The sequence below is a fragment of the Scylla paramamosain genome, unplaced genomic scaffold (assembly GCF_035594125.1).
Source record: "Scylla paramamosain isolate STU-SP2022 unplaced genomic scaffold, ASM3559412v1 Contig7, whole genome shotgun sequence".
Classification (NCBI taxonomy): Eukaryota; Metazoa; Arthropoda; class Malacostraca; order Decapoda; family Portunidae; genus Scylla; species Scylla paramamosain.
In genome coordinates, this window is record NW_026973672.1 from 1,540,001 (window position 1) to 1,567,500 (window position 27,500).

Here is a 27,500-nt window from a genome sequence, read left to right on the forward strand (position 1 = left end):
ACTGCTTGCCGTGGTGCCCTAAGAATTCACTTAGGGCCTTTGATTCACTCTTGGCCTTGATATTTTGCATGTATGGCTGCATCGTATATTCCTGACATCCTTATGTTTGGCCTCAATGGCCTCCTCAGATGCCTGCCCTATTGGAATGTTCAAAGCCTGGATTACACTTGAGCCATGCATCAGCATCTTGTGTACTGAGGCTGGCATATAATACCAGTTGTAGAGGGTCACACAGAGCTGTGCTGTGTCCTCAGCATACTTCCTGTAGGCTTCAATGTCGATGTCATAACCCGAATTCAAAGCAAACAGAATAACTGACAATCGATGGATAAGTTGTTCGTCCACTTTTGTAATAGCTGAAGTTTTTGAAGGCTCACTAGAGAACCTTCTTGCACTATTTCCATTATTTGTGTTGCCACTACCTTGTGCAGGCAAGTCCACATTAATTCCAAGCGTTTCTTTTAGTTCCCTCTGAATTCTTTTCTTTTCTTTACAGTACTCGTATTTTTTGGCAGCTCTCTCTTTACACAGCATGTTTTTACCTGCACACGGCAGCCAATGTGCAAAACACATTCCAGGGTATTTATTAGTCAATGCAAAGGAGATATACCAAATTTTAAATGTTCTGTTGATGTTACTTTCTCTTTTATTACAGTTAAATTATTCATTCCAGAGGGTTTTGTGACAGGTTAACATAAATAACAAGTGGAAGATGCAGTGGTGGCTAGTGCCTGGCATACTTTTCCATCGGCCATGGTCAGAATCAGTTTGTGGTATACAGTATTACCCCCTCCTTCACTTGGTATCAGGTTGTGTATTTCATTTTTAATGAATTCATGTTCAGATGGAATAAGATGTGGAGTTTCCTTGATGAATTGCAATGTAAGGGCCCGGCAATAAACAGATGAGCATGGGGCAGGGTTTTGCCAGACTGTCATCTTGCTTCTTTTCTCAAGTAACTTAAGGGGGCATAGGAAAGTTGCAAACATGTTAGTTTCACTCACATCACTATTTGTATTGTCATATTTCATGGCATAGAGGGAATGATTTCCATTGCCATCAAAACCATATTTACTGATGAGTTCAAAAGAGAGTGGCATGGTATGTGCTGACTGTGATCTGATTAGGTCAACAACCATTTTCTGAGAAAGCAGTAGACTTGAGGCAGTTTTATCAAGCAAGTTTTGGAGAGGGACTTCTGCTTTAAAATCACTGATGTTAATGCCCGGGGGATAACAAGTCTTTGTAGCTTCTACCACACTTTTGTAGGATGGATAAAGTGTACAGTTTCTTTCCTTATGGATGATTCTTTAATAATTGTAAGTACTTTTGCTCATGTTTGTATTGAGCATTATGGAAAGTGCCTCGTGTGGAGTCAGAGGAATTTCAGTTTTGTTCACCAATTTCTTTATCATTTTTGTTTACCTAGTAGGGATACTTAATGCTGCTCCTTACAAATCTTCGCAGCATGATTTTTCCCAAAATTCCTAAGTTTCTTCTGAGCTGCAAAGACAAGCTCTTCTGCTGAATATTTCTTTTTACTTCTGTTTTTCTTGGCTTTGTTCTTTCACTAGCAGTTTTGAAGTCTGCAGATGATCGACCTCTCTTTGAATGACCTGCTTCACTGGTGTTTGAGATCTCATGTTGTGTACTGTCCTCAATTTCCTGTAATTTTAATTCCTTTGAGAGACAAACAATATTATTCTTTTGGAACCTGGCATTGATGTAATTTGCCTTTCTCCATCGTGTCTGGAAGTCATTTTTAAAGGTTGAAATTGCTGCAGGTGCCAGTGTCGGTGTGTGGTGATGCAATATCTGATGTTCTGATACATTAGAAATAACTTGTTCAAATGAGTGGCAGTCTCTACGTGATATATACTTGTCTAATAGAACACTTCTAGCAATCCCCGCCATCTGAAATTAAAGAAACAATACATCTATACTTGTCTGTGTTTGTAGTAAAGTCATATTAAGCAAGTTACTGCTGAATATACACGATTTCCTTTTAATTATTAGGGCTAACTATTTTATTCATTTTGTTATATTTGCGTCACGGCTGAACAGTTTCTTCTACTTTTTTCACCAAAATTTGCATTATATATTATTACATGCACACTTGGACGTTCTCTATATATTCATAATATAAGTACAGAAATGGTAGGTCTAACCTTGGACTAATGAAGGCTTTATCAGGTTGTTTAAACACTGGGCGGTGTGTGTGGTGCTGTTAGACAAGACTGAGAGAACTTGCGCGCGCCCCTCCCTCACAGTCTCCTTCTCGCGCGAAATTCGAATGCTGTTGTAGATAAACTCTCTTATTCTTAATGGTGGACGTATATGGAGCCCTTTTCTTTACAGACATGTTTATTTATGTATATTCTTCCAAACTAATTGGGTATCGGCATCCGATATGACCCGATCTTACCATACAGGCGTTTCACTAAAAGTCTATTATAAAACCCAATATTAAATACGTTTTCCTTATATCTGTATTATCACATTAAAAAAGAATAATAACCATTTATTTACAGCGATTTTTGTTTGTTACATGTAAAAAATAACAAAAATATAATGATTTTCTCTTTTCCTGAACATCATTATATGCTCTGTAAAATCATCATGGAATGGTTTATGCCGGAAATAACCACGGTATTCCGACATGCTACTTCATAACTTTCGCTGGACCATTGTAAATTTAGTAAACTGTAATCTCCTATTTTGGCCAGAAATTTATCATTTGGTCCAACTGTGCACCGGGACAGTGAGGTCACAACCCCTCGGGATACATCCCGTACATGCTGCTAGGTGTGTGTGTGTGTGTGTGTGTGTGTGTGTGTGTGTGTGTGTGTGTGTGAACGTGTTTGAACCTGTACTTGAGTGCTCCCCTCAAACGCTCTACTCGGAAATCTAATCACACAGGGAACAAATTTCATCGAGCGAGATACAGCACGTCAGAGACTCGACGCATTACAGGGGAAACCCTAAAAAAAAAAAACCGATAGAGGACGCAGCAGGTGCCCATAAACGTCACCCGATATACGAGACAGAGAGGAAGGGAGAAAAAGGGTGGAAAAAGTCAGCCATTGCCTTCACAAAGGAACCACGAGCAGCTGAGACGCGGAGGAGACAGAACAGTGGAAGCAGCAGAAGTCGAGGCTGGGGAATCAGGATGATCAGCTTATAGGAGGAACAGCCATGGGTAGAATATATGGAGGTTCCTTGGTAATCCTTCTGCGCCTCCTTCAGATCCATGGCCACGCACCAGGCAGTTTTATCGACGTGCAGGAAAATTGGAAGGATTTTTTCGATCAGTAATCTAAAAGCAGTTTGTTTATAAAGGTTGGTTAATAAAAGGAATTTTGATGAGAGAGAGAGAGAGAGAGAGAGAGAGAGAGAGAGAGAGAGAGAGAGAGAGAGAGAGAGAGAGAGAGAGAGAAAGAGAATACATGTACCTGGAGCTGATACCAGAGCGTGTGCATGGGTGTATGAAATTACTCTGCATGACTATTTGATTTGATGTATGGGGCGCTGCGGGAACCAGCGGGCGCCTCACTCACCCTGAAGGGTACCCAACAACTACTCCATACCACTCCATAGGAAGAGAAGGACTGATGGATACTAGGGATTCAAATGGCATCTTAAATACATTTCCATTAGCAGAGTTACGTGCCTCTTACGACCTGGATTTAGATTATGTAAGAGAATAATGTGTCTGTAATTCTCATAAAATCCAGTGTTGGAAAGTACACATGAACGGCTAAAACCTGGAGATTGTATTAATACTCGTTTAATGCGTGAATGTGTTTGATAGTGTTCCGTGATCGCAGGAGAGAGAGAGAGAGAGAGAGAGAGAGAGAGAGAGAGAGAGAGAGAGAGAGAGAGAGAGAGAGAGAGAGATCCTTTAGTCTCGTATATTCATTACAGATTCAAGTTAGGTTACGTTGAGTTAAATCAAAGCGAGAGAGAGAGAGAGAGAACGAGTTTACTTATTCGTTTACTAATGATTTTAGTTAGGTAATGTTAGGTTAGGTTAGGTTAGATTAGGTTAGAGAAACTGTGATACATAAATCAGTTTACTGTTAGGTTAGGTTAGGTTAGAGAAATATACCCATAAAACATACACCAGTATGCTTGTTTGGAGTTTAGAAGCCACGAAGATTCCAAGTAATATCCCGGTTATTTAATGCAAGCGAGGCGCGTGTCAAAACTTGGGAGGATGGCTTGATGTGAGAAGCAGTACCACCACCACCACCACTGCTTTCTCCCTCACCCCCTCTCCCTCTCCCCTTCTCCTTCCCTCTCCCTTTCCTTCACTAGTTTAAAGTATTCCAGAAAATTTTGCCGAGAGCCACTTTTTTCCGGTCAGGTTTCAGGCAATAAACTTTCTTATCGCGGCCAGGTGTGGGTGTAGAGGTTTGCTGCTCCACGTGTATTTCATCGGTCGCCCGCTGGAGATGTTGGCGTGAAGTTATTGGCGTGAGGCGTGCGCGGGTTGGTGCTCTTCGTTCGCTCTTCGCTCCCTGCCTGGTCTCCCATTGTGGAAATACCGGGAATAAAACCTATTTGCTGATGGGGCTTGAATTTGTTTATTTATTTATTTGGTTGTTTATTTTATGTATTTATCTATTTATTTATTTGTTTGCTTATTTATGTATGTGTGTATTTATGTATTTACTTATGTATTGATTTATTTGTGTATTTATTTATTCGGGTATGCATTTATTTATTTGTTTATTTGTTCATTTCGATATTTATTTATTCATTTACTTATTTATTTACTTATTGATTTATATATATATATATATATATATATATATATATATATATATATATATATATATATATATATATATATATATATATATATATATATATATATATATATATATATATATATATATATATGGGAATCTATTTCAGTATAGGGTTTTCGAATTTCGGAAATGATGGCACAAGAATATGGTGAAGGGATAAAGTGCCTAGTGTATACTGTGTGTGTGTGTGTGTGTGTGTGTGTGTGTGTGTGTGTGTGTGTGTGGACTAGGCAGCAGGTGCAGGCTCCCCGCCAGGAGTGGGCGCCAAGCCTCGTGCCGCCGCTCGCCGCGCCACCCTCAAGCCGCATTACCGCGACTCTCATCCCGAGCCGCCGTGGCCTCAAAAAAAATCGGTGAAGTGTTGACTGCAATGGCAACACAATGGCGCCACAATACTAGCTCGCCGCTGGGATAAGACAGCACACACCTGCGCCGCCACACACAATACATCCTCAGTCTTGTTACTCAATTGTAGGCGTGTTATGGTGAACGAGTGTGTGTGTGTGTGTGTGTGTGTGTGTGTGTGTGTCAGGCAGTGGTGGCCGCCCGACATCATGACCAGCAGGGTTTAATGAGAGTGTATGGCAATATTTCGTGCATGTGTGTAATTGCAAACAAATATTTTGGGCGTCATCGTGTTTAATATGGACGAGGATGTTAGGGACTGATTGGACGACTGCAATCATGAGTGTTGTGCTTCATCTGTGTTTCGTTAACGTTATTGTTGTCTGTGAATACGCATGCATGTGAAGCGTTGAAATGCTTGATTTGTAATGAACATGAAAATTAATTAAATCTTACTTCAATTCATTAAATAAGGAAGAACTGAAGAGTTTAGGAAATATTGGTTTATGATTTTTATTCCATGTCAGTTTTTTTATTAACTTTTAATTAGTAATCGAAGCTAATATAGTGCTTAATGATTAACTGTTCATGTTATTGACTTTGATTTATTCATCTTCATTGTTAAAAAAAAATTACCGTTAAATCAATGAGTGTGCTTGGCGTCACCTTCATTAGGTCATGCACACAACTGCACTTCAATATTTTCAATCCAAGAGTCATTACGCACTGGTCTCTCTCGCAACGTGACATTTTCTTTCAGCTAAACACCTGCAGTGCCTGGAATTCCCACTGCTAAATATAGGGCCAAAGAGAGAGAGAGAGAGTGAGAGAGAGAGAGAGAGAGAGAATCTATACATTAATATTTACATTCATGAGAAAATACCCCCTCTACACACACACACACACACACACGAGAGCAAACACTCACCCAATGCACGTAGTTGATGGAGAAGCGGTCGTCACTGGAGTGTGTGTACAGAATCACCGTCAGGAGCTGGTAGTCCCTCTTCCTGATCCAAGACACCTGCAGAGCACACAGACGGTCATGGTCTTAGCACGTGTGTGTGTGTGTGTGTGTGTGTGTGTGTCTAGACGAGTGTTATTGTTCGCTTAACGGGCTTGGATTGATGGCGTGCAGTACATCCACGTCACTGTTGCCTAAGCTATTGTTGTGTATCGTAAGCACATTGTTAAGGCCATTAGAAGATGCTCCAACGCCTTGCAATTTAAGTTTCTATCCAAGGACTTTACTATTGACCCACTGTGACCTAGTTGTCTTAGATGTATGTATGTAATATGCTGTGGTTTGAAACTGCATATATTTCTGCGTAAATATATGCTAAACAAACACTACGAAAACTCCACTGATAATTGATAGTTCCCTCATAAAAATAAAATAAAATAAAAATAGAAATATAACTAAAAGATAAATACAAAATAGGTAATTATATATATATCCTAAGCGAGCACTCCCTCAGGAAGTGCAATAAACTCACAGAAAAGTTGCTCGAGTCACCATGTTTTTTGCCTTGTATTCACAAGTGTTAAAGCAGCCCGTGTTTGTGGAGGCCGAGGCTGATGAGACAAGGACTCCTGCACTAATGCCACTCAGAGGATGGATGCGGTGGGCAGCCTCGCCTCCACTCGCCGCCTGCGCCATCACGAGTGACTTATAACTTGTTTACCTCACCAGTCATCGTATTGGAGGCCATGACATTCCTGGTTTCTCAGTGCTTGCCTCAGAGCAGCGTATTCTTAAAAAAAATCTGGTGAATATTTAGTGTTTTACTTTTAATAGGTTCTAGGAGAAGTTAGAGTTTTTAAGGGTGTGTAGTTTTTAAGGGTGTAGATTCATCTCAGTAGGGAAAAGACCCACAAGAACAAGACTAATTTATGCGTGGCTTTTGAAAATAGTCTTAATAACAAACTCAGACACAAGAAAATTCAATAAATCATCGCTGTATCCCTTAAAAATACTCTTGATTAAAGAACAAAAGCGTTTAAGAATACGGACGAGAGATCAACACAACCTCAGTCACATCAAGATACCGACGCTTCCCCACAGGAGCTTCAGATCTTAAGGTAACTTGCTGACACACTCCGTCACTTACCAGGCCGCCAGTCGCACTTGAGGTCTTGCAGTGAAGAATGACGGACGCTCCCACTTGTGCTGTCACGATGCTTTTGTTTTGAGTCACGAATCTGTCGCCGTCTGCCTTCGCGCGCGCCTGTCCCCCGACCTCCAGCTATTCGTGTTGGTCCATTGCGCTGCGGGATAAAGAAGGTGTTCCCCCCCGTCAGGTTAGGTTAAGTGTTTCTAAGTCTTGAGGTCACCGTCCTGGGAAGTGTACAACGTGTTGATAACCACTGAAATAGAGTAATGTGTGTGTGTGTGTGTGTGTGTGTGTGTGTGTGTGTGTGTGTGTGTGTGCGCGTGCGTGCGTGCGTGTGTGTGTTGCATTCCCTCGCCTTTGTACTCCACACACACACTCTCTCTCTCTCTCTCTCTCTCTCTCTCTCTCTCTCTCTCTCTCTCTCTCTCTCTTGTCTGTTTGTCTAGTCTTATTTTCTGCGTCATGATGCGTTTCTTTTGTTTGCTCAGCTCACGCACACACACACACACATCCCTCATTCTCATAATAACAGAGAAGCAAATTCATGTTCATCTCATCTTCAGGAAACACAATAACAATAACACATTCAGTGACGAAATTCAGAAACACAATCTGACGGATTAGAATTAGGCAGCAATCCCCGATAAATAGTAAAAAAAAAATAAATAAAAAAATCCGCCGCGGCCATGAACATAAATAAACAGGCTTAATTCGTAACAATAGATTAGTGGATTCGCTTTGGAAACCGAATCAACCCGATGAAGCTCCACTCAGCGTGTCTCGCCCTCCTGTTCGGATCCCGGAGTGAGCAGTGACCGGTGGCATAGTGTGTGGGTGTCTGCGGGCGCCTTTGATTAACGACCGCCACTAAATAATGGAACTACACACGAAAGGGATTGAAACGCTTCGTCCACCCAGAACACCGACCCTTTAGAGCGAACGGATGATTATGGAACACAGAAAAAAACGTAACAAAAAGAGAAGCTGTTTATGCTGATGTTACTCTAAGTAGCAGTGAGTGGCGCAGAGTGTTAGGGCAAAGGGCGTGTTGTGCCTTCTAAGTCTGTTATGATACACACGAATCTCTCTCTCTCTCTCTCTCTCTCTCTCTCTCTCTCTCTCTCTCTCTCTCTCTCTCTCTCTCTCTCTCTCTCAAGTTTTCACCCAGAGTGTACCATCGACTTTTCACCCCAGGCCAGGTGAAGGTAAACTCAGGTATGCAAGCACGTTGCCTTGCCAGGGAGCCTTCCATTACCCGGTGCATCCGTGCCAAGCTGGAGTGTGGAGTGGGTGGAGAAGGTGGAGAGGCAGGCATTGTGAGGTTGAGAGAGGGCAGGAGGAGGACAGGCAGGGTGAGTGAAGGAGGATGAATTAAGTGAGTGAGAGGAAGATGAGGGGAAAGAACGCAGACAGGAATAAATTTTAACTTTCCTCCTCTCCTATCCTCTCCTTTTTCCATGTATATCTTTTACGCTGTCTCATTTTTTCCCAGTGTTCCTTCCGTTTTGTTTCCTGCAATCCTGTGCACCTGTTTACCTTCGTGCCGCTACTTCCTATTCGCAGAATTTCACCCAAAGAAAAGAGGAAATTGAAAGGAAGAAGAATATCCAGACAGAGTCAGCTGACAAAGCACTCTCATTACAATAACAAAGAGGAAGGAGGAGGTGGAGGTGATGGCGGACAGGAATGGAGAGAAGAAGAAGGAAGAGGAGGAGGAGGAGGAAGAAGAGGAGACTGAAGGAAGAGGAGGATTAAAGGTAGAAGGGAGGAAAGGAAGAGGAGGAGGAGGAGGACCACGTGTGCTGAAAGGAAGAGAAGGCTTACGATGACCACACGAGGAGGAGAAACAGGAGAGAGGAAGGCAAGATGAAGGTAAAGTCTTTGTGAATACGTTTAATCACACACACACCGGAAGCCTCACGCCCTTTCCGCTGCTCTCCTCATAACGACGGAGGCACGACTGGTCGCCTCGTTTGCCGAAGTGCATGTGGTAATCGCTCCCGCGAACACCCGAGCGAGACTGCGATGCATATGTGGCGCGCCGCGAGACGATCGGAACCCGACCACCTCCTCTCCTGTAGTAGGCGCTGAAGGTACCGCTGCTGCAAGAATGGGGAGGGTATTTCTCCTGGTGTTTCTCCGGGTGTGTTTCCATATTGATCGGCTGTAAATGTGCGGTGCGGCGCGGCGGATTTGTCAGCTGGGTAATTATGGAGGCTGTAATGACTTCACAGGAGGTGTTGAGTGAGGAGCGCCGCCTCATTACCAACACTTTCTTCATCATTATCCTCCTCCTCTCCGCCATGATAGTGATGAGGGTGATGGTTGTGATGGTGGTGGTGGTGGGGATGGTGATAACTGCATGCTGCTCAATGTGCTTCACTCAATTGCACGTCTTGACTTTTTCTATTATTTATCTCTTTTTTTCAGTTGTTAATGCATAGGTGTACTTTTTTTTTATAGGAAAGAGCAGATATACGTAGGTTTATGCGTCTCTCTCTCTCTCTCTCTCTCTCTCTCTCTCTCTCTCTCTCTCTCTCTCTCTCTCTCTCTCTCTCTCTCTCTCTCTCTCTCTCTCCCTCATGCAGGCTGGGGGAGGGGATGAGGAGGAGCAGGAGGGAGCAGGTCACATGAGGAAAACATAAATCGGCCGCCTGGGATGGGAGTAATAGTTCAGTTTCCCCTCGTGATGGGGCCGCTGACTCACGTGGCAGGCGGCTGTGGCTGACGGGAGGAAGGCAACAGAGAAACGCACTGACAGGGACCCGCGTTAAGAGAGACTTTGAACGTTGACCGGAGCTGTTCCATGCTGGAAGCTTCAAGACACTCCTCATGATTTTGGATAATGTTTTTTGGCTGCACTTTCTGGAGGCTGGCATCTTTAACGGAGAACCGCCAGAACTGAGATCCGAGATAAGAGACAACTCCGTTAACGCAGACCTATATTTACAGAGACCACACCAACAGAAAACGATATTAGCAGGGAACCATATTAACAGAGGACTATATTAACAATGATCCATCAATAGAGAGCAGCACTAACATGGAGCCTAATTAAAGAAAAATCCATCAATAGAAATCAACACTGAGCCAAGTGAACAGAGAACTGCGTGAACAGAAAAAAAAATGCTTTGCGGGACGTGACCGAACAAGGAACAACATTAAGAAAACACTACAATTTAACCCAAGCGAACAGAAAAACTTATTGGGGAACGTCATCGGACAAAGAACAACACTGAAAGAACACCGCAATCGAACCTGATTTAACCGAACATACTTTTAAAACGGAAATGCATCGCTTAGCAGAACACGATGAGTGACCGAGGCTCGTCAACGGAGACCGGGACAATAGTGAACCGCGGTGACAAAGAACCGTATTGAGCGTTTCGTTGACGCGGCACAGTTGTAAAGGAAAAATGACGTGAAATACAGTCGAGTTATCGGGAATCACAGTAGCGGAGGAGCGTGTCAGATTTGTAATGCATGAGTGCCACGCCGCGTCAGCAACAATGGCATGTTGACTGTGGTTGCTGTGGTTGTTGTCAGCTCACAGCAGTCACCCGCGAAACCGTCCAGCAAAGGAACGTGAACAACCAACAACAGCAACAACAACAATAACAACAGTAATAATAATAATGTTAGCCCTGCTTTCTTTGTGTAATAAAAAGCATACCAGAACAAATTAATAAGTAGGAACACTACAAAAATGACCCGCTATCTCTAAAGCTGCTAAAAGAAGAAAGAAATGGATATAAGCCACAGGAAAAGTAAACCTGCATTCTTTTTTGTAATACGTGGCAGAGCAAAATAATCACACCGATGAAAAGAGGAGAGCTACTATTCCTAAAGCTGCTAAGTAAAGAAAAAGCCGCAAATATAAGCTACAGAAAGTTCTAACCTGCGTTGTCTTATAATATGGAGCATTGCAAATTCAAGGAAAAAGAACAACAAAGATCCTTCTTACACTTTCTAAAAATGCAACACTGATATCAACTAGAAATGATATGAATCTTTTTTTTTTTTTTTTTGTGATAAAAAGCATAGTAAAATAAAATAAAATAAAAAAGGAAAAGCAAGAATAATTAATGAGTGCGGAAGACAAATAAAAGTATTAACTTGAAAGTAATGAAACTCCCTTTCTTTATCTAGTGAAGTGTGAAATAAATAGGAAATGATTCCTAAGCCAGCAAGCAAAAGAAAATAAAACATACAAAGAAGTGATAAGTGTGGAGAACAAAGAAAGAGGAGGGAAAAAAAAAAAAAAACCGAACATGAAAATACGTGTGGCCGTAATACAGATTATAAAAAGAATAAAAAAAAAAAAAAAACAAGCACAGAAAGAATATATAATCTTACACATCGTAAAAAAGATATAACAAAGCGAAAGGTACAGAAAAAAAGAAGGAAGACACTGGTACACATAATATGAAGAACAAATTGATAAACATTATAATACAGAGGACTACAAACAAAAGAGGAGCAAGAAAAAACAAGGAGGGAAACACCAGCACAGACAATATAAAGAATGAATGGGTCAACACACACACACACACACACATACACACACACACACAACAGGGGAAACAAAAACCAACAAAAAAAAGGATAAATACAGCAACACATCAGCTTTAAGAAGCCGGAAGAATGTAGTGGCCATCAAATTAGGAAGACTGCAGGCATCAGACAATCTTGACAACACCTAATGGTAGAACGCTGCCGGAGTGTAATGATGGTGAGTGTTGTGCTTAAGAGAAGCTAATGCACCATTCATTACACGTCGCTGTTCTTGAAGAGAGAGATTAAATCGTATTAGGATATTTTTAAAGGAAAACGCTTAGAGAGAGAGAGAGAGAGAGAGAGAGAGAGAGAGAGAGAGAGAGAGAGAGAGAGAGAGAGAGAGAGAGAGAGAGAGAGAGGGAGGGAGAATATCTGTATATAGCAGAAGGAACAACAACATAGGGAAGGAAAGAATTAAAAGGGAGGGATAGAGAGAAAATGAGGTGGATGTGGAGGGCAATAAAGGAAGAGGAAAGGGTGCGGCAGAGGGGAGAGGAAGGGGGAGTGACAGACAAGTAATTAGCCTCCACTTGGGCTGGCGAAGTGAAGCATGCCCTCCGCTATTTCTCTCATTTGCTCTTTCCTTTGCCTTCATTTTCCTCTTTCCTTTCCTTTCTTCTACATTTGTCTTTACTTTTCATCCAGTTGCCCTTCATCTCTCCCCTCCTTCACTTCCTCTCTCTCTCTCTCTCTCTCTCTCTCTCTCTCTCTCTCTCTCTCTCTCTCTCTGTCTATCTATCTATCTATCTATCTATCTATCCTCTCTCTCTCTCTCTCTCTCTCTCTCTCTCTCTCTCTCTCTCTCTCTCTCTCTCTCTCTCTCTCTCTCTCTCTCTCTCTCTCTCTCTGTCTATCTATCTATCTATCTATCTATCTATCTATCTTTCTTATCTTCACCAACACCTTCCCTTTTCGGTTTTTATCGCTCTTCGTTTCCTATTCTTTCTTTTTTTATGATCTCTCCTTGTCGTTCTTTTTTTTTTGTCGTTTATCTTACATTCCTTTATTTCTGTTCATTCTGTTCCCCTCATTCGTTCAGGTTTCTCAGTTTCTCGTTCTTTCTCCATCATCATTACTTTATTTTCTATTTTCCCGTCTCGAACCATTTCCTCGTTAACTATCTTTTTTTTTCCTTTCTCTATCTTATTTTCTCCTCCTCTTCCTATTTTCCATTCTATGCCTTTCAATATCCTTATTTCTTCTTCCTTCACTTCTTCTTCTTCAATAAATGGATTATTTATATTATAATGAGTAAGTTTTTGTAAATTAATTACATATCTCGCTTATTTAGTTGCGTTTTTTTTTTTTTAACGATAATGTTTGGATTAGTGGAGTGTGGTGGAAGTGTAGGTAACGGGGCGCCGGTGCTCACTCAGTGTGTGTGCCTTGATTTTTCCTCTTTCTTCTTCTTCTTCCTCCTCCTCCTCCTCCTCCTCCTCCTCCTCCTCCTTCTCCTCATGATCATTATTTTCATCTTTCTGCTTGTCATCGCCCTCCTTTGAATCTTTCTTGTCTTCCTTGTCCTCCCACGCTTCGTCTTTGTTCTCGTCATCGTTCTTCTCCTCCACGTCATCTACGTACGATATCATATTTATGTTGCTGTATAATAGATGGTCTAGTCACCACAAATAATCCCTGTAAGAAACGACAAATCGACTTCTATTTATTTTCCATATGTGGTGGTCTTGTTCCTCCTCTTCCTCTTCTTCCACTTTCATCAGTAATCTCAAAAGAGCCAACACATCAGCAGCTCTTTGTTCCTCCTTTGTGTTTTATTATGCCCCTTCTGGAGAAACAAGGGAAAACAAAGGGCCAAGACTCCACCAACACCAACTCCGCAAAAAAAAAAAAAAAAAAAAAAAAAAACACGACCAGACACACTAGTAAGAGTTTCCACCACACACCCACGTCTTATTTCCCCCCCAGGACAACGCGATGGACACCCTACTTGCCTCTCGCATCTTTCCCCTCCATCACCACCTCGTTCCCTCCCCGTCCCCAGCTCCCCAACACTCCTACGCCCCTGCTTCCCCGAGTATCACTTTCTTATGCTTTCTTCCTGCTCCTCTCCTTTCCTGCATAACGTCCTTCCCTGTGCCGATGCCTTGACCTCTCCTGGATCGATAGGGCGCGAGGGGAATGTGCGTATTGTATATAGGGTCGAGGGGAAGGTAGGAATGATTTGCTCCCTTACGCTATAACTAGGGCGGGAGGAAGTATGGTTAGTCTCCACCTGATCACTGCCGCTTGATGTGGTGGTCGTGGTGATGGATGGCGGCGAGGTGTTGGGCAAGCCAGGAAGCAAGGAAGGAAGGGATAAGGAGAAGACGAAGAAGGAAGAGGTGCATGAGGGTATGAGAGAGAGAGAAGAGGAAGAGGAGGGAAAGAGGTCCAAGATGACGAGACGGAGGTCGAACAAGAGAGAGAGAGAGAGAGAGAGAGAGAGAGAGAGAGAGAGAGAGAGAGAGAGAGAGAGAGAGAGCACAAACTTACATAACCTGAAACCAAGACAAAGTGAAGACTACACACTAAAGTGATAAAAGTGACGAGAAAAAAAAAAAAATGAGAAAGGAAGAGTGAGATGAATGGCGCCTACTTATCACAGAGGACCACTGAGTACACCATTCACAGCGCGCCCTTCAGGTTACTTCCCCCTAGCGAGTAATAAATAATGAGGCGCAACAACAAATATTCCTCCCCACAGCGAGACCAACACAACGACACACAAACACACACCAAACCAGTGGCAGGAGTTATCAACCTTCCACCTACTGCTCCACACACCACCCACTCCGCTCCTCTCCCCCCGCTCCACCTACGCCCTCCAAAACAAGAGGGGAGAAATAAGAGACAATTTTTTTTTTCATTCCGTGGAGTGGAGACAGATGTGGTGAATTTACGAGGAAACGGAATTACCTCCCCAGATTTTTTCTCCCCCTCCCTCTCTCCCCCTTAACGTGACTGCGATGTAAAATAAAATAAATAAATAAATAAAAAAAAAAACTCGGAAGACAACTTAAAGCTGTCACAGAAGCGGCGAGGGGAAGGTAAAGGGAGAAACCAGTTTGTGAAGGGGAGTGAGGGAGTGAGGGAGATATTTGAGCTGTTAGGTTAGGGTGAAAATAGAAAGCGGAGGGTAAGGGAGAGGCTGAAAGCGAGGAGGAAGATAAGAAGACGTAAGAGAAAGAGGAGGAGGAGGAGGAGGAGGAGGAGGAAGAGGAGGAGAATGAGAATGAATATGAGGTATTTATTATGATTTAGATAACGTGATGATAAAAAATGCCTGAGAAAAGTCATTGCAAATTCTTCCATCGAGAAATAATGAATTGCTCCAGAAAGGGTTTGCTCTTAATGATTCAAAGTAAAGAAGGACTTAATGAAATCTATGTTGGCTGATGTGATATTATTATTAAGGTAGCCAGATATAGTGCCTCGTCCCTTGTAATATATTTGACCTGAACTGTTGAAATAAACATGAGAGAGAGAGAGAGAGAGAGAGAGAGAGAGAGAGAGAGAGAGAGAGAGAGAGAGAGAGAGAGAGAGAGAGAGAGAGAGAGAGAGAGAGAGAGAGAGAGAAACTAGAATGAGTGAAAAGAATGAAAAAAAAGTGAAAGAAAATAGGAAAAAACTGAAAAGAGGAAGAGGAAGAGGAAGGAAAAAGAGAAGAGAGAGAGGGAATGAGAGTGAGAGGAGTAATAGAGAGGTGAACAGCGAAAGAAAGGAAATGGAAGAGAAAGAATAAAAGAATAAGAGGGAGGAAAAGAGAAAGAAGACTGATAAAGAGACAAGATGGAAGAAAAGGAAAAAAAGAGAGAGAGAGAGAGAGAGAAGGAGGAAGAGAAATGAAAGAGGGAGAAAAATGAAGGAAATGTGATTGAAAATTGAATCAGAATAGAGGAAAAGAGAGAGAGAGGAGTGAAAGAGAGAGAAGAATGGAAGAAGAGTAAGAGGAAGGGAGAGGAATGGAGGGAAGGAGTGAGGAAGGGTGACCTTAAGTGTTTATTGAGCTGAATCAGGGAGGTCAGGGAGGCTAGAAGGATCAGGCAAAGGGAGAGGTCAGGGGAGGTCATGGGGAGGTCAATAAAACCATCAGGACGATAAGTAGTAAGTCTCCCCCCCCTCCCCTCCTTGCCACGTGCCTTCCTGACCCTCCCTGTGACACTTGCCATTGACCCTTTCACTCCCTCACCTCTCCCTCACACCCTCCCACACCATAATCGTCTCCCTGTAACGTGTTGATACCTTTCCTAATGGCCTCATACTTATAGGCTCTTTATTTCATCTGATATTCACTGTTACTGACTGTCCGATACTTTGATCTTCCCTTCCCAGTCCTTAACACTTTTTTTTTTTTCCTGACACTCGTAACTGATCTTTTCGTTCTGTTCCCTTTTATGTTGCTCTGAAAAGCTCCTCATGTTCCCTGATGCAAGAATATCGATGCACACTGATACTTTGAGCTTTCCATATCTCTCTTTAATATTCTCGTTTTTTTTTTTTCTGACACTAATACCTGATACATTTCATTCACTTCCCTTGTATCATACAAATTGTTATTTTTTTATGTATATCTATTAAATGTTATCTCTAGTTTGCGTTTTAGATAATTTGTGTTTGATAAGATTCAATTGTGGTTTCTTTTTCCTTTCTTTCAGTATTTGCTAAGTTGAGAATGAGTGTTTTTTTTTTTATCTGTGCACTAAATTACTACTACTTTTTTTTTCAATTTCGGCTTATTTTTTTCTTTCTTTCCAGTATTTGCTAAGTTGAGAATGAGTGTTTTTCATCTCTGCACCAAATTACTATTACTATTTTTTTCAATTTCGTCTTATTTTTTCCTTTCCCTTTCAGTATTTGCTAAGTTGAGAATGAATGTTTTTATCTGTGCACCAAATTACTATAATCCTACTTTTTTTTTTTTCAATTTCGGCTTATTTTTCCTTCCCTTTCAGTATTTGCTAAGTTAAGAATGAGTGCACCAAATTACTATTTTCTTTTCTTTTTACAATTTCGGCTTATTTTTTCCTTCCCTTTCAGTATTTGCTAAGTTAAGAATGAGTGCACCAAATTACTATTTTCTTTTCTTTTTACAATTTCGGCTTATTTTTTCCTTCCCTTTCAGTATTTGCTAAGTTGAGAATAAGTGTTTTTATCTGAGCACCAAATGACTACTACTTTTGTAGGCTGCCTCCTCCTCCAACGTGCTCGGGTCTTCTGCGCCTCCCTCAGTCACACCCAATACAGGCATGTCCTCTTTCACTGCATCCATGAAGCTTCTCTTGGGTTTTTCCTCTCTTTCTTCCTGCCGTGTATTGTCAGATATATGAGTTATATCTAAATTACTTTCTTTATTTGACCATCAGAGTTGCATCGTTGTCTGTCACAAATTTTCAGTTCTCAGTCACATTGTTTTTCTAAGTCCACTTCTAATATTATCACTACAAACATGGAATTCGGATTTTTTTTTTTTTTTTTTTAGCTTTCCTGTTTCGCGTCTCTCAATGTTTTCGCCACATTTTTTTTTTTCACACAATTCACGAAGCCACACTCCAGGCACTTCTCTTCTACATCCACCTCTGAACATTTCACTGGAGTCACGAAATTGGAAACCCTACAATTTTTTATCCCGTTTCTTCCTTATGGGTGCCAAGTAAAGATTTCACACAGAGCGTAGTGGAGGTTTTAATTCAAGCAATAATCGCAGCAATGCACATTTAAACACTATACTAGAAACTGGAAAATATACTGTTTTAATCTGTGTTCTTCCTTCAGCACAGTGATTTTCATTAACAGTCTCCTGTCACAGAGGAAATGTTAATACGAGTAATAGTAACAACAGGTTCTTTAATTGATGCCTTTCCTCCCTTGTCGGTGTTAGTAAATATTCTATGCAGGTGATTTTTGTGAGCTGTTACACATTCCAGCGACAGTTTTAATACGACCAATAACAACAACAACAATCACTTAATCCTCTCCCTTACTGGTAACACTCCCTTCCCTCTCCCTTCCCACCACCCATATCTCAGCACGTGGCATCCCTCCTTCCGTCTCCCTTCTCTTCCTTCCTTACTTTCTCTCCTCCGTCCCTCCCTGTAGCGCGTTTTCCCCCTCCCTCTCTCTCCCTCCCTCCCTGATGACGTCACTGCTCGCCTTCCTTCTCCCTAACGCCGTCAATTCCGGGAGGGAGAGAAAGTGAGGGAAGAAAGGGAGGGGAAGAAGGGAAGGACTGCAGCTACGAGGGAGGGAAGGAGGGAGTGACTAGGAGGGAGAAAAGGAATAAGAAAGGGAAAGGAAGGAGGAGAGGAGGAAGAGGATAAGTGGAGGAAAGAAGGAAAGGGAGAATTTTAGAGTAAGGAAGTGTGAGAGTGGAAGAATGAAGAAGATAGGATGGTGAGGGAAGTGAGGGTGATGATTGTGATGGTGGTGAAGGTGAAGATAGAGAAGGAAGAGGAGTAGGGAAGGAAGAACTGAAAAAAAGTGGACAAGGAGAAAAGGAGAAGCAAGAGAAAAGGATAAAGATAAAGAGTGGGTGGAGGAGGAGGAGGACGGGGATGAGGAGGAGGAGGAGGAGGAGGAGGAGGAGGAGGAGGAGGAGGAGGAGGAGGGATCTACCACAAACAAAGGAGAGAATTAAGGAATGTGACATGAACTGAAGAAACAAAAGAAAAAAAAAAGTGAATGGACAAAAAATAAAAAGAAAATAAATAAAATAAAAAAAACATGACATTTTCACACACACACACACACACACACACACACACACGGCACACAAAAGTCAGAGCAACAGTCTTATATGGATGATAATGATGATGATGATAATAATGATGATGATGGTGATGATAACAAATGGCATAACTACTAGGAGGAGGAGAAGGAGGAGGAGGAGGAGGAGGAAAGCAACGAGAACAAAAGACATACAATAGTAGAAATTTTGAACGTGAAAACCAAGATTACGAAAAAAAAAATACGGCAAAGAAGAAGAAGAAGAAGAAGAAGAAGAAGAAGAAGAAGAAGAAGAAGAAGAAGAAGAAGAAGAAGAAGAAGAAGAAGAAGAAGAAGAAGAAGAAGAAGAAGAAGAAGAAGAAGAAGAAGAAGAAGAAGAAGAAGAAGAAGAAGAAGAAGAAGAAGAAGAAGAAGAAGAAGAAGAAGAAGAAGAAGAAGAAGAAGAAGAAGAAGAAGAAGAAGAAGAAGAAGAGTTAAACTATAAAATAAACAAAAATAAACAATAACACTAACAAAAAAAGACAGGAGAAAATATAGCAAATTAGTACATTAGACGAAAATAACAAAATGGAGAAGGAAAAGAGAGAGAGAGAGAGAGAGAGAGAGAGAGAGAGAAAGAGAGAGAAAGGAAATAAAACCAAATGGAAAACAAAACAAAAATCAGGCGGACAATCTCTCTCTCTCTCTCACCAGCAGGGGGTCGCGGGGCAATGGGACAGTTTACCCCATTAAGCTGAACATTAATGAATAACCTACTTCGCTCTCCTCCCCCCACCCGCCCCAGCCCATCCTGCCCGCCCCTTAGCAAACACGAAGCCCCAGCGCCCCTCCAGCCCCGCCGTGGGTGGTAGCGGGACGCGGGGAGGGGCGGGGCGGGGCGTGTTAAAGAGCGGTGTGGTCACTCGTGTTATAATGAAGCTTTGTTAAGTGTTAGTGATCTGTGTGTGTGTGTGTGTGTGTGTGTGTGTGTGTGTGTGTGTGTGTAATAATAATAATAATAATAATAATAATAATAATAATAATAATAATAATAATAATAATAATAATAATAATAATAATAATAATAAACGGTTTATCATTTAGGCAGTTAACAAACTGAAAATGTACATAGGGGGTGGGGAAATACTTAACATTAATCCTAAAGGTAAGTCTAATCTAGAAGAGCCTATTGACTGATGGCTCGCACCATGGTGGGAATCGCACTGAGTCTGTACCGGTCCGTGCGCGGCGCCTTAAGGGGCGTTATCTTGTTGTGGTGTCTGGTGGCACGGGTTGGGCGAGGCGCGTCAGACGGCAGCATGTTTCTGAGACGTGGATGATGCAGTAGTCCCCTTTCAAACTTCTCCAGAGCCTCTCGGTACCTGGTGGATAGTCTGGTCAGACTCAGGGTGGTCAGGGCTTCTTCATAGGTGGTGTATACAGGGCCAAGGATGACCCTGCACGCCCTTTTCTGCACACTCTCCAGCTGTAGCTGTTGAGTGTGTGTGAGGGAGGAGGACCACGCTGGGGAGGCGTACATGAGTTTGCGGAGGATGAAAGTAAGATACACCCCCCTTAACTCATCTGTCGGCGTCCCCAGCGACCTGAGTCTGCGCAGCATGTACAGCCTGTAGGTAGCTGATCTTACGGTGCTGGCGACATGCTGCTTCCAGGTCAGCTGGTCGTCCACCGTGACTCCGAGAAGCTTGGCACATCGGACCACCTGGAGGGGGTGAGGGCCAACTGTGAACTGGGGAGGGGGCACTGGTACAGAGGAGGTACAGAAATGCATCACCACAGTTTTGCTGTGGTTGATGGTCATCCTGCTTTCCTTCGTCCACGTCTGCAGTCGCTCCAGAATTGCTTGCAGTGGCGAGTAGTCCTGGTTCTTGGTGGAAACTGGGACGCCCACGGTGCAGTCGTCCACATACTTCCAGCGATGGGGGGTGTCAGTGAGGGCGTCGTTAATGAGGAGGAGGAAGCATAGAGGACCCATCTTGGTCCTCTGGGGGACCCCACATGTCAGCTGTTGGAAATTAGAGACAGAGCCCTGATAGCGAACGGCCTGACGTCTCCCTGTGAGGAAGTGTGTGTGTGTGTGTGTGTGTGTGTGTCGAGATATCAAGCGTGCACACTCACTTACTCACTCATACACTCACACAGACACACACACACACACACACACACACACACACACACACACACACACACAAAACACTCACACACACACACACACACACACACACACACACACACACACACACACACACACAAAACACACACACACACAACACACACACACACACACACAAAACACACACACAAAACACACACAAAACACACACACACACACACACACACACACACACACACACACACACACACACACACACACACACTCATCCTTTCGCAACTACACTAATCTTAATTACACCAATGCTTTCCTCGTGTAGTTTTGCTTATCAGTAAACAAGGTGTCTATCAATATCATCAGTGCCATCATAACATGTAATTTTCAGAGATTACCAGCACCTCAAAACTACATTAGTTGAATTATTCTTTCTTTTTTTTCTTTTTTTTTCTAAGCTTGTCCTTTTTGTTTTTGAGTGAGTGTTTATTATCAGTTTTTTTTTTCATTTTCTCGTTTTTGTGTCTTTCGTCTGTTCCCTTCACGTATATTATAATAAAAAAAAAAAACCGGAGGAGGACGAAGTGGAGGAGGAGGAAAGGGAAACTGACGAGGAAGAGGGCAAGAAAAATACAAGAGTGGAGAAAATTTTGAACGTGAAAACAGAAAATTACAACAACAACAACAACGAGACGGAGATGATGATGATGATGATGATGATGATGATGGTGACAATAAAAAGTAGAGAAGGCGGAGGAGAAAAAGAAGAACGAGAACGAACAGGAACAACAACAAAAACAAGAAGAAAACAAGAAAAAAGAAAAAAAAGAAACTAAAAAAAAAAAAATAGGAGGAGGAAGAGGAGGAGGAGGAGGAGGAGGAGGCGGCGGCGGCGGCGGCGGCGGCTATCTGTGTTACCTGTGTTATCTGTGTTATCTCTCTCTCTCTCTCTCTCTCTCTCTCTCTCTCTCTCTCTCTCTCTCTCTCTCTCTCTCTCTCTCTCTCTCTCTCTCTTTCACTCTCACTCACTGGATGGCGACCTTAATGCACATGATGGGAAAAAATTCTGATAAACACCAATAATTTACTGTCTCTCTCTCTCTCTCTCTCTCTCTCTCTCTCTCTCTCTCTCTCTCTCTCTCTCTCTCTCTCTCTCTCTCTCTCTAATGCATTAAGGGGTTCTCGTGAAATATACATATATGTTATGTTTTCAAGAGTGCTTTTTTTCAGGATTGTAGAGAGAAACAATGGCTTAAATTTTGATCAAGTTAGATTTACGCTTTCACTTGTCTCCAGTGAGGCGTCTGTTTAAAGAAGGATCTGATAGGTCTTTCATTGCCACAGAGAATACAAGAAGGGTGACGTAAGCAAAATTCTCAAGGTCAGTAGTCATGATAGGATAAGAAGATTAAGAGGAGATTGATGAGATCTTTCTGTGGTACTGGCGATGTATCAAGGCTAAACAAACGAAATTCTCAAGACCAGTAGTCAGGATAGGACAAAAAAGATTAAGAAGAGATTGATGAGGTCTTTCTGTGGTACTGGTGACGTAAATAAGAGTAACAAACGAAATTCTCAAGGTCAGTAGTCAAGATGGGATAAGAAATAACGGGTTCAAGCTTGTAATAGTTAGAGATGAGAATCCTACTGATCATCTATGTGGCCTTTGAAAACAGTCCTGCTGAGAGGCCAAGGCGCTTCAACATGCAGGCTGCGTGCAACACTCTATCCAAATTATGCTGATATTCTCCAGTACTGTTATTATTATTATTGCAGTTTTTTTTTCTTCTTTTTATTACATCTTGTGATGTGTTTGAAGTGTGTGTGTGTGTGTGTGTGTGTGTGTGTGTGTGTGTGTGTGTGTGTGTGTGTTATCCATCACTATCCTTAAAACTATCCTTAAAACCTTAAAACCGTTGATATTCATTCTGTTCTTTTTTTTTTTTTAATGACAAAGTTTCTTCACCATCATAATTCATTATTTTCGCAATTTAGTTAAAATATTTGTTTTCTTACTCATATGTCATGTGTATCTACTAAAAGCAAATATATAACTGTTTACGCATCTACTCGTATATGAACACGTTTTGAGGGCGTAAGGGAAGCTGCAAGAAGCCTTCAGGCCTACACGTGGCAGGCCCTCAGTAAAACATCCCTAGCAGTCTCCACCTCTCATCCCTATTCATTAATTTACTTTGTCTTCTTTTGAGGCTCTCTTTCAACTGGACTCTAATGGCCTGACTACCGAGCTTCACCTAGTCACCCACCACGCTGCTTGAGAAAAAGTTTATTCACTTATGTTTGTTTATTAATATAGTTATTCATCAGTCTGTTTACTCGAATCACTTACGTTTCATTATTTTTAACCTTGCCTTCTTTTTGTATTTAGTTATCTATTCACTAATTGGCTAATCAATCTATCAAGCTTCCATGTTACCTACTCCTTGTATTAACGCATTTATTCATTTGATTCCCTATTCATTTCTCCATCCAGACTTCTTACCCAGTTATTCTATTTCACTTACTGACTCCTTATCTATTGATCTATTCACCGATTTACTTCATTCACCTTCTCGTATCTGCATCTGTGTCTTTCATTCACTTGTTGACTCCTCCATCTATCTCTCCACCAGTTTATCTTATTCACTTACTCGTATTTACATTTATCAGTCTCTCTCCCACCGCCCCGCCTCCCGCGCCCTCCCACCCTCGACCACATCGCACACTCCATACACTTATTAGCGATTTCCAACTCTGTCTATTACTTTCTCAGGCTGTCTGACTCGCAATCTACCTAGCATGTCACTGTACCTCTCTCTCTCTCTCTCTCTCTCTCTCTCTCTCTCTCTCTCTCTCTCTCTCTCTCTCTCTCTCTCTCTCTCTCTCTTCCTACCCACCCATGACTCTCTCTCTCCCTTCGCTTCTCCTTCCCACCAGTAATTCTCTCCCTCCCACCATAACTCTCTCTCTCCCTCTCTCTCTCTTCCTCTCCCTCGCTCCCTTCACAGTCTCTCCCTCTCCTTCCTCTCCCTAGGTCAGATACATCACAATAATTGCCCTTGCCTCACAGTTTCTCCTTTTAAGAACATTTTACAAAATAATAAAAGGACCTACGAGGCCCCTTTTTTCCTCCTCCTCCTCCTCCTCCTCCTCCCCCTCAGTTAAAAGAGAGTAGTCGGGCTTGAAATATCGCCGCTTTGTGTTTGACTAGCCAATGTTTCACTCCACGTGCGCCTCGCTCCAAGACACTGCCACACTAAGCCTTGAACAGCCGCCGGAGACTCAGGCGCGGCTAGGCAGGGTGTAAACACGGATTAAATCAAGCTTGTGGACTTTGCATGTAACACTCCTTAGCCCCCCGACGCTACGCTGCGAGGGTTACTGGGCTTATTACGTGTTATTAAGGGTGTCTAGAAGAATGATTTGGGGTTATGTCGTTACGATAAAGGGTGTGGGGTAAAAAGATGGGTATACTAGACGATAAAGGGCTTAGGTGTTGGATTAAACCCGCGCAGTGCCACCGCCGTAAATTTACGGCATCTAGCTTACCCGCGCTCAGTGCCACCGCCGTATATTCACGGCGGCAATCTAAAAAAAATTCTAATATGTTTATTTGTCTAAATAACTTTATAAAAAACACACTAAGTATACTCCAAGCTCCACCCTACGCACTGAATGTGTTAGTTTGTTTGTATGCTCCTTGAGTGGCCCCCAGGCGGCGCGCGGCGCGGCGATCACGTCAGACTCGTGAGAGCTTGTACAACCACCGGAGGAAGCAGTCATGGCGCGCCGCCGTGGGTTGTGTGATGAGATTATCTCTGCTTTACTTTCTTCTAGTAGTGATGAAATGTTATCAGACATGTCTGATGATGATTCTGTACATGACAAAGACTATGTACAGCTGAGTGAAAATGTAAAAATGTACCAATCACTACTATCATACGAGTAGCCTACCTATGCATAGGCTATGCATATTGATAGTGTTGATATATGTAAATATAAACAAATAATCCATTACCGAGGTCACTTAACATAATTTACGAATACTGGTGTTGATTAAAAATGGATAGCACCGAGCACACTACGAGTATCAGCATCACACCATATGCGCACCAACATCAGACAACTTCTCAGGTGATTTTTTTTTTTTTTTTTTACTTTCTAAAGACAACGTGTTTTCATTATTTTTACATGATTTAGGATTTTTTGAAAGCATAAAAAAAATATGCAAAATTGGCTGGCAGCACGGGTTGGTTTAGGATAAAAGTGGCCGGCAGCGCGCGGGTTAAATCAGGGTTATGTACTTTGAACGCTACGAGAGTCAGTGGGCTCGTCTGGGCTTATTAGGAGAGTGATTTGAGCTTGTGTGGTTATGATAAGGGGTGTGGTGTGGGAAAAAAAGGGATGTACAAAAGGAAAAAAGGATTGTGTTGGGTTACATCAGGCTTGTGGTCTTTGCATACAACTCTCCTTAGCCCTGTGACGCTAGCTACGAGGGTTATTGGGCTTGCTTTGGATAATCTGGTCTTATAAGGCTTGTTAGGGCTTGTTTGAGTTTCTTTATGTGGTTCAATAGTGATTTGAGCTTATCTAAACTAGTTAGGTCTCCTTAGGGCGGTCTGGTAGTGATCTGAGCTTGTGTGTGTGTGTGTGTGTGTGTGTGTGTGTGTGTGTGTGTGTTAAAGGAGATAATTTTTCCTGGAATGTCCTGAAATAGACTGAAGGAAAAGAGGAAGAAGTTAATGAATAAAAGTTTTCCTGAAATAGCCTGAAGGAAGAGAGGGAGGGAGGAGAGAGAAGTTAATCGAGAGAAGTTTTGTTGGGATGGCCTTCAATAGACTGAAAGAAGGAAGGGTGGACAGGTCGTGGTAGTGGTGGTGGTGGTGGTGGTGGTGGTGGTGGTGGTTACGGCGGCGATGGTGGTTGTGGTTGTGTATATGGGAGAAGAGAAGCAGTTTACGTGATGTAAAGAGAAGAAGAATGATGTTTGGGTTTAATGGACGCAATGAATCAAAAAAAATATTATAGAGAATTGGAAAATATATTATATGAGTGAATGTTTTCCCAGTAGTTTATGATGGAATTGTGAGGAAAATCAAGGAGTATTTTATTATTATGGAAAAATACGAAGAATTATGTGAAATCACACACACACACACACACACACACAGAGAGAGAGAGAGAGAGAGACAGAGAGAGAGAGAGAGAGAGAGAGAGAGAGAGAGAGAGAGAGAGAGAGAGAGAGAGACAACCACAGACAGACAGACAGACAGAGGCAGACATACAAACAAACACAGAAAAAAAAAACAGTCAATGAACTTACCCCAAGAAAATGATAAAATTAAAGAAAATTAACAAAAAATGTCCTTACAAGTAAAAAAAAAAATTAAATAAAAATTTCCTTCAAGCAGAAAAAAAAAAAATAAGATAAAATGAAAAATAAATCAACAATAAATTTGAATGAAATAGCACAAAGTTTCCCTACAGCTACACACATACATACATACATACATATACACATACATACATACATACATACATACATATACACATACACAATACCCAGTTTACTTACACACAGCAGTAGTTTACGTACATGCCTGAACTTACAGTCGGCGCCTCTCGACGTGATCGCGGTGAGCAGCGCGGGACAATCTTGCGTGACTATTATTTTTGCATATTACCCAGCGCGGGAGACCGCCCGGGGAAAAATGACTATATGGCAACATTTCGAATTCTTGGCCGTTAATTTAAATGACAACAGCTGTCAGTGTTGATTACGTTTGTCTTGAGTGGTCGTGTTTCTTCTCGCACGTGCCACCACCCGTACTGCCTCCGCGACCTACTGCAAGGATTATTAAACAGGCTCGTAATATTTCCCGTCATGTCAAAAGCTTACACAAGTGAGGATAATATTGTGCGAGTGATCGAGTGCTATAAATTAGGCCTCAGCACCAAGGAAATAAGTCATCAGACCGGTGTGAAGCCAGTGACAGTGCGCCGCCTCATTGTTAAATTTAAGTCCTCGGGAGAGCGTGAGATTCCTCACCACTTACATGGTGGTGGGTGGCGCCCAAAGATTAGTGGCAGGACTCTGGCCCACATCAAGCGTCAGCTAGACCAAAACCCTCACCTCACAGCAAGACAGCTTAAGGAACAGAATCCCATGCTCCTCCTGGATGTTAGTGTGCGTACCATCCAGAAGAATATCCAAACCAAGCTAAACTATCGAAAAAATGCGCGCTCGTAACAAGCCTTTTGTTTCCGAGGTGCATCGGAAAAAGAGGCTGGCTTTCGTTCAGAAATACAGTTCATGGACTTTAGATGAGTGGAGGCGTGTCTTGTGGACTAATGAAGCCACGTTCAGGGTCAGTGACACGAAAGGGAAGAAGGTGTGGCGCCGGAAAGGCTCTGACCCGCACGATCCCAAGTTCACCGCCAAGTCTGTGAAGCACCCTCCCTCCCTCATGGCGTGGGGTGCGTTCTCTTACGGGGGCGTGGCTGACTTACACATCTTCCCTAAGGGTCAGTCAGTCACCAAAGATGTGTATCTCAGCTTGTTAGACAGTCGTCTGGCTGACTGTTTCGCAGCGACTGGTGGTGAGGTGCTGCAGCAGGACGGCGCTCCGTGCCACACCCGCGCACATCGTCAAAGAATGGCTTGTTTCAAGCCAAGTGGAATGCATTCCAGACTGGCCAGCTAACAGCCCGGACATGTCACCCATCGAAAATCTGTGGGGCATCGTGAAGTGCAAGCTGAGAAACGAGGACACATCAACATTGCCCAAATTAGAATGTGCACTTCGTCGGGCGTGGAGCAGTGTGTCACAAGAAACTGTG

The 27,500-nt window shown here is 42.4% G+C and overlaps 1 protein-coding gene across 10 annotated transcripts in view; it reads right to left on the reverse strand.

Moving 5' to 3' along the window:
- LOC135096774 (uncharacterized) overlaps positions 1 to 27,500 on the reverse strand; it is a 58,455-nt gene that overhangs the window by 18,111 nt on the left and 12,844 nt on the right. For 2 of the 10 annotated variants that reach the window (XR_010265011.1, XR_010265002.1), the window contains exons 2-4: positions 7,271 to 7,427; positions 6,656 to 6,810; positions 6,088 to 6,183 (exon numbers count right to left, since the gene is read on the reverse strand). The exons of 2 other annotated variants lie outside the window; for them this stretch is intronic. Coding sequence is in view for 3 of the 8 variants with exons in the window: in XM_063998521.1 (XP_063854591.1) it covers positions 19,719 to 20,528 (810 nt within the window). In the remaining 5 variants the exon portion in view is untranslated. Of the gene's footprint in view, positions 1 to 6,087; positions 6,184 to 6,655; positions 6,926 to 7,270; positions 7,428 to 19,672; positions 20,559 to 27,500 lie in introns of those variants that run through there. 6 more of the 10 variants (XR_010265010.1, XR_010265003.1, XM_063998522.1 and 3 more) reach the window with 5 other exon arrangements.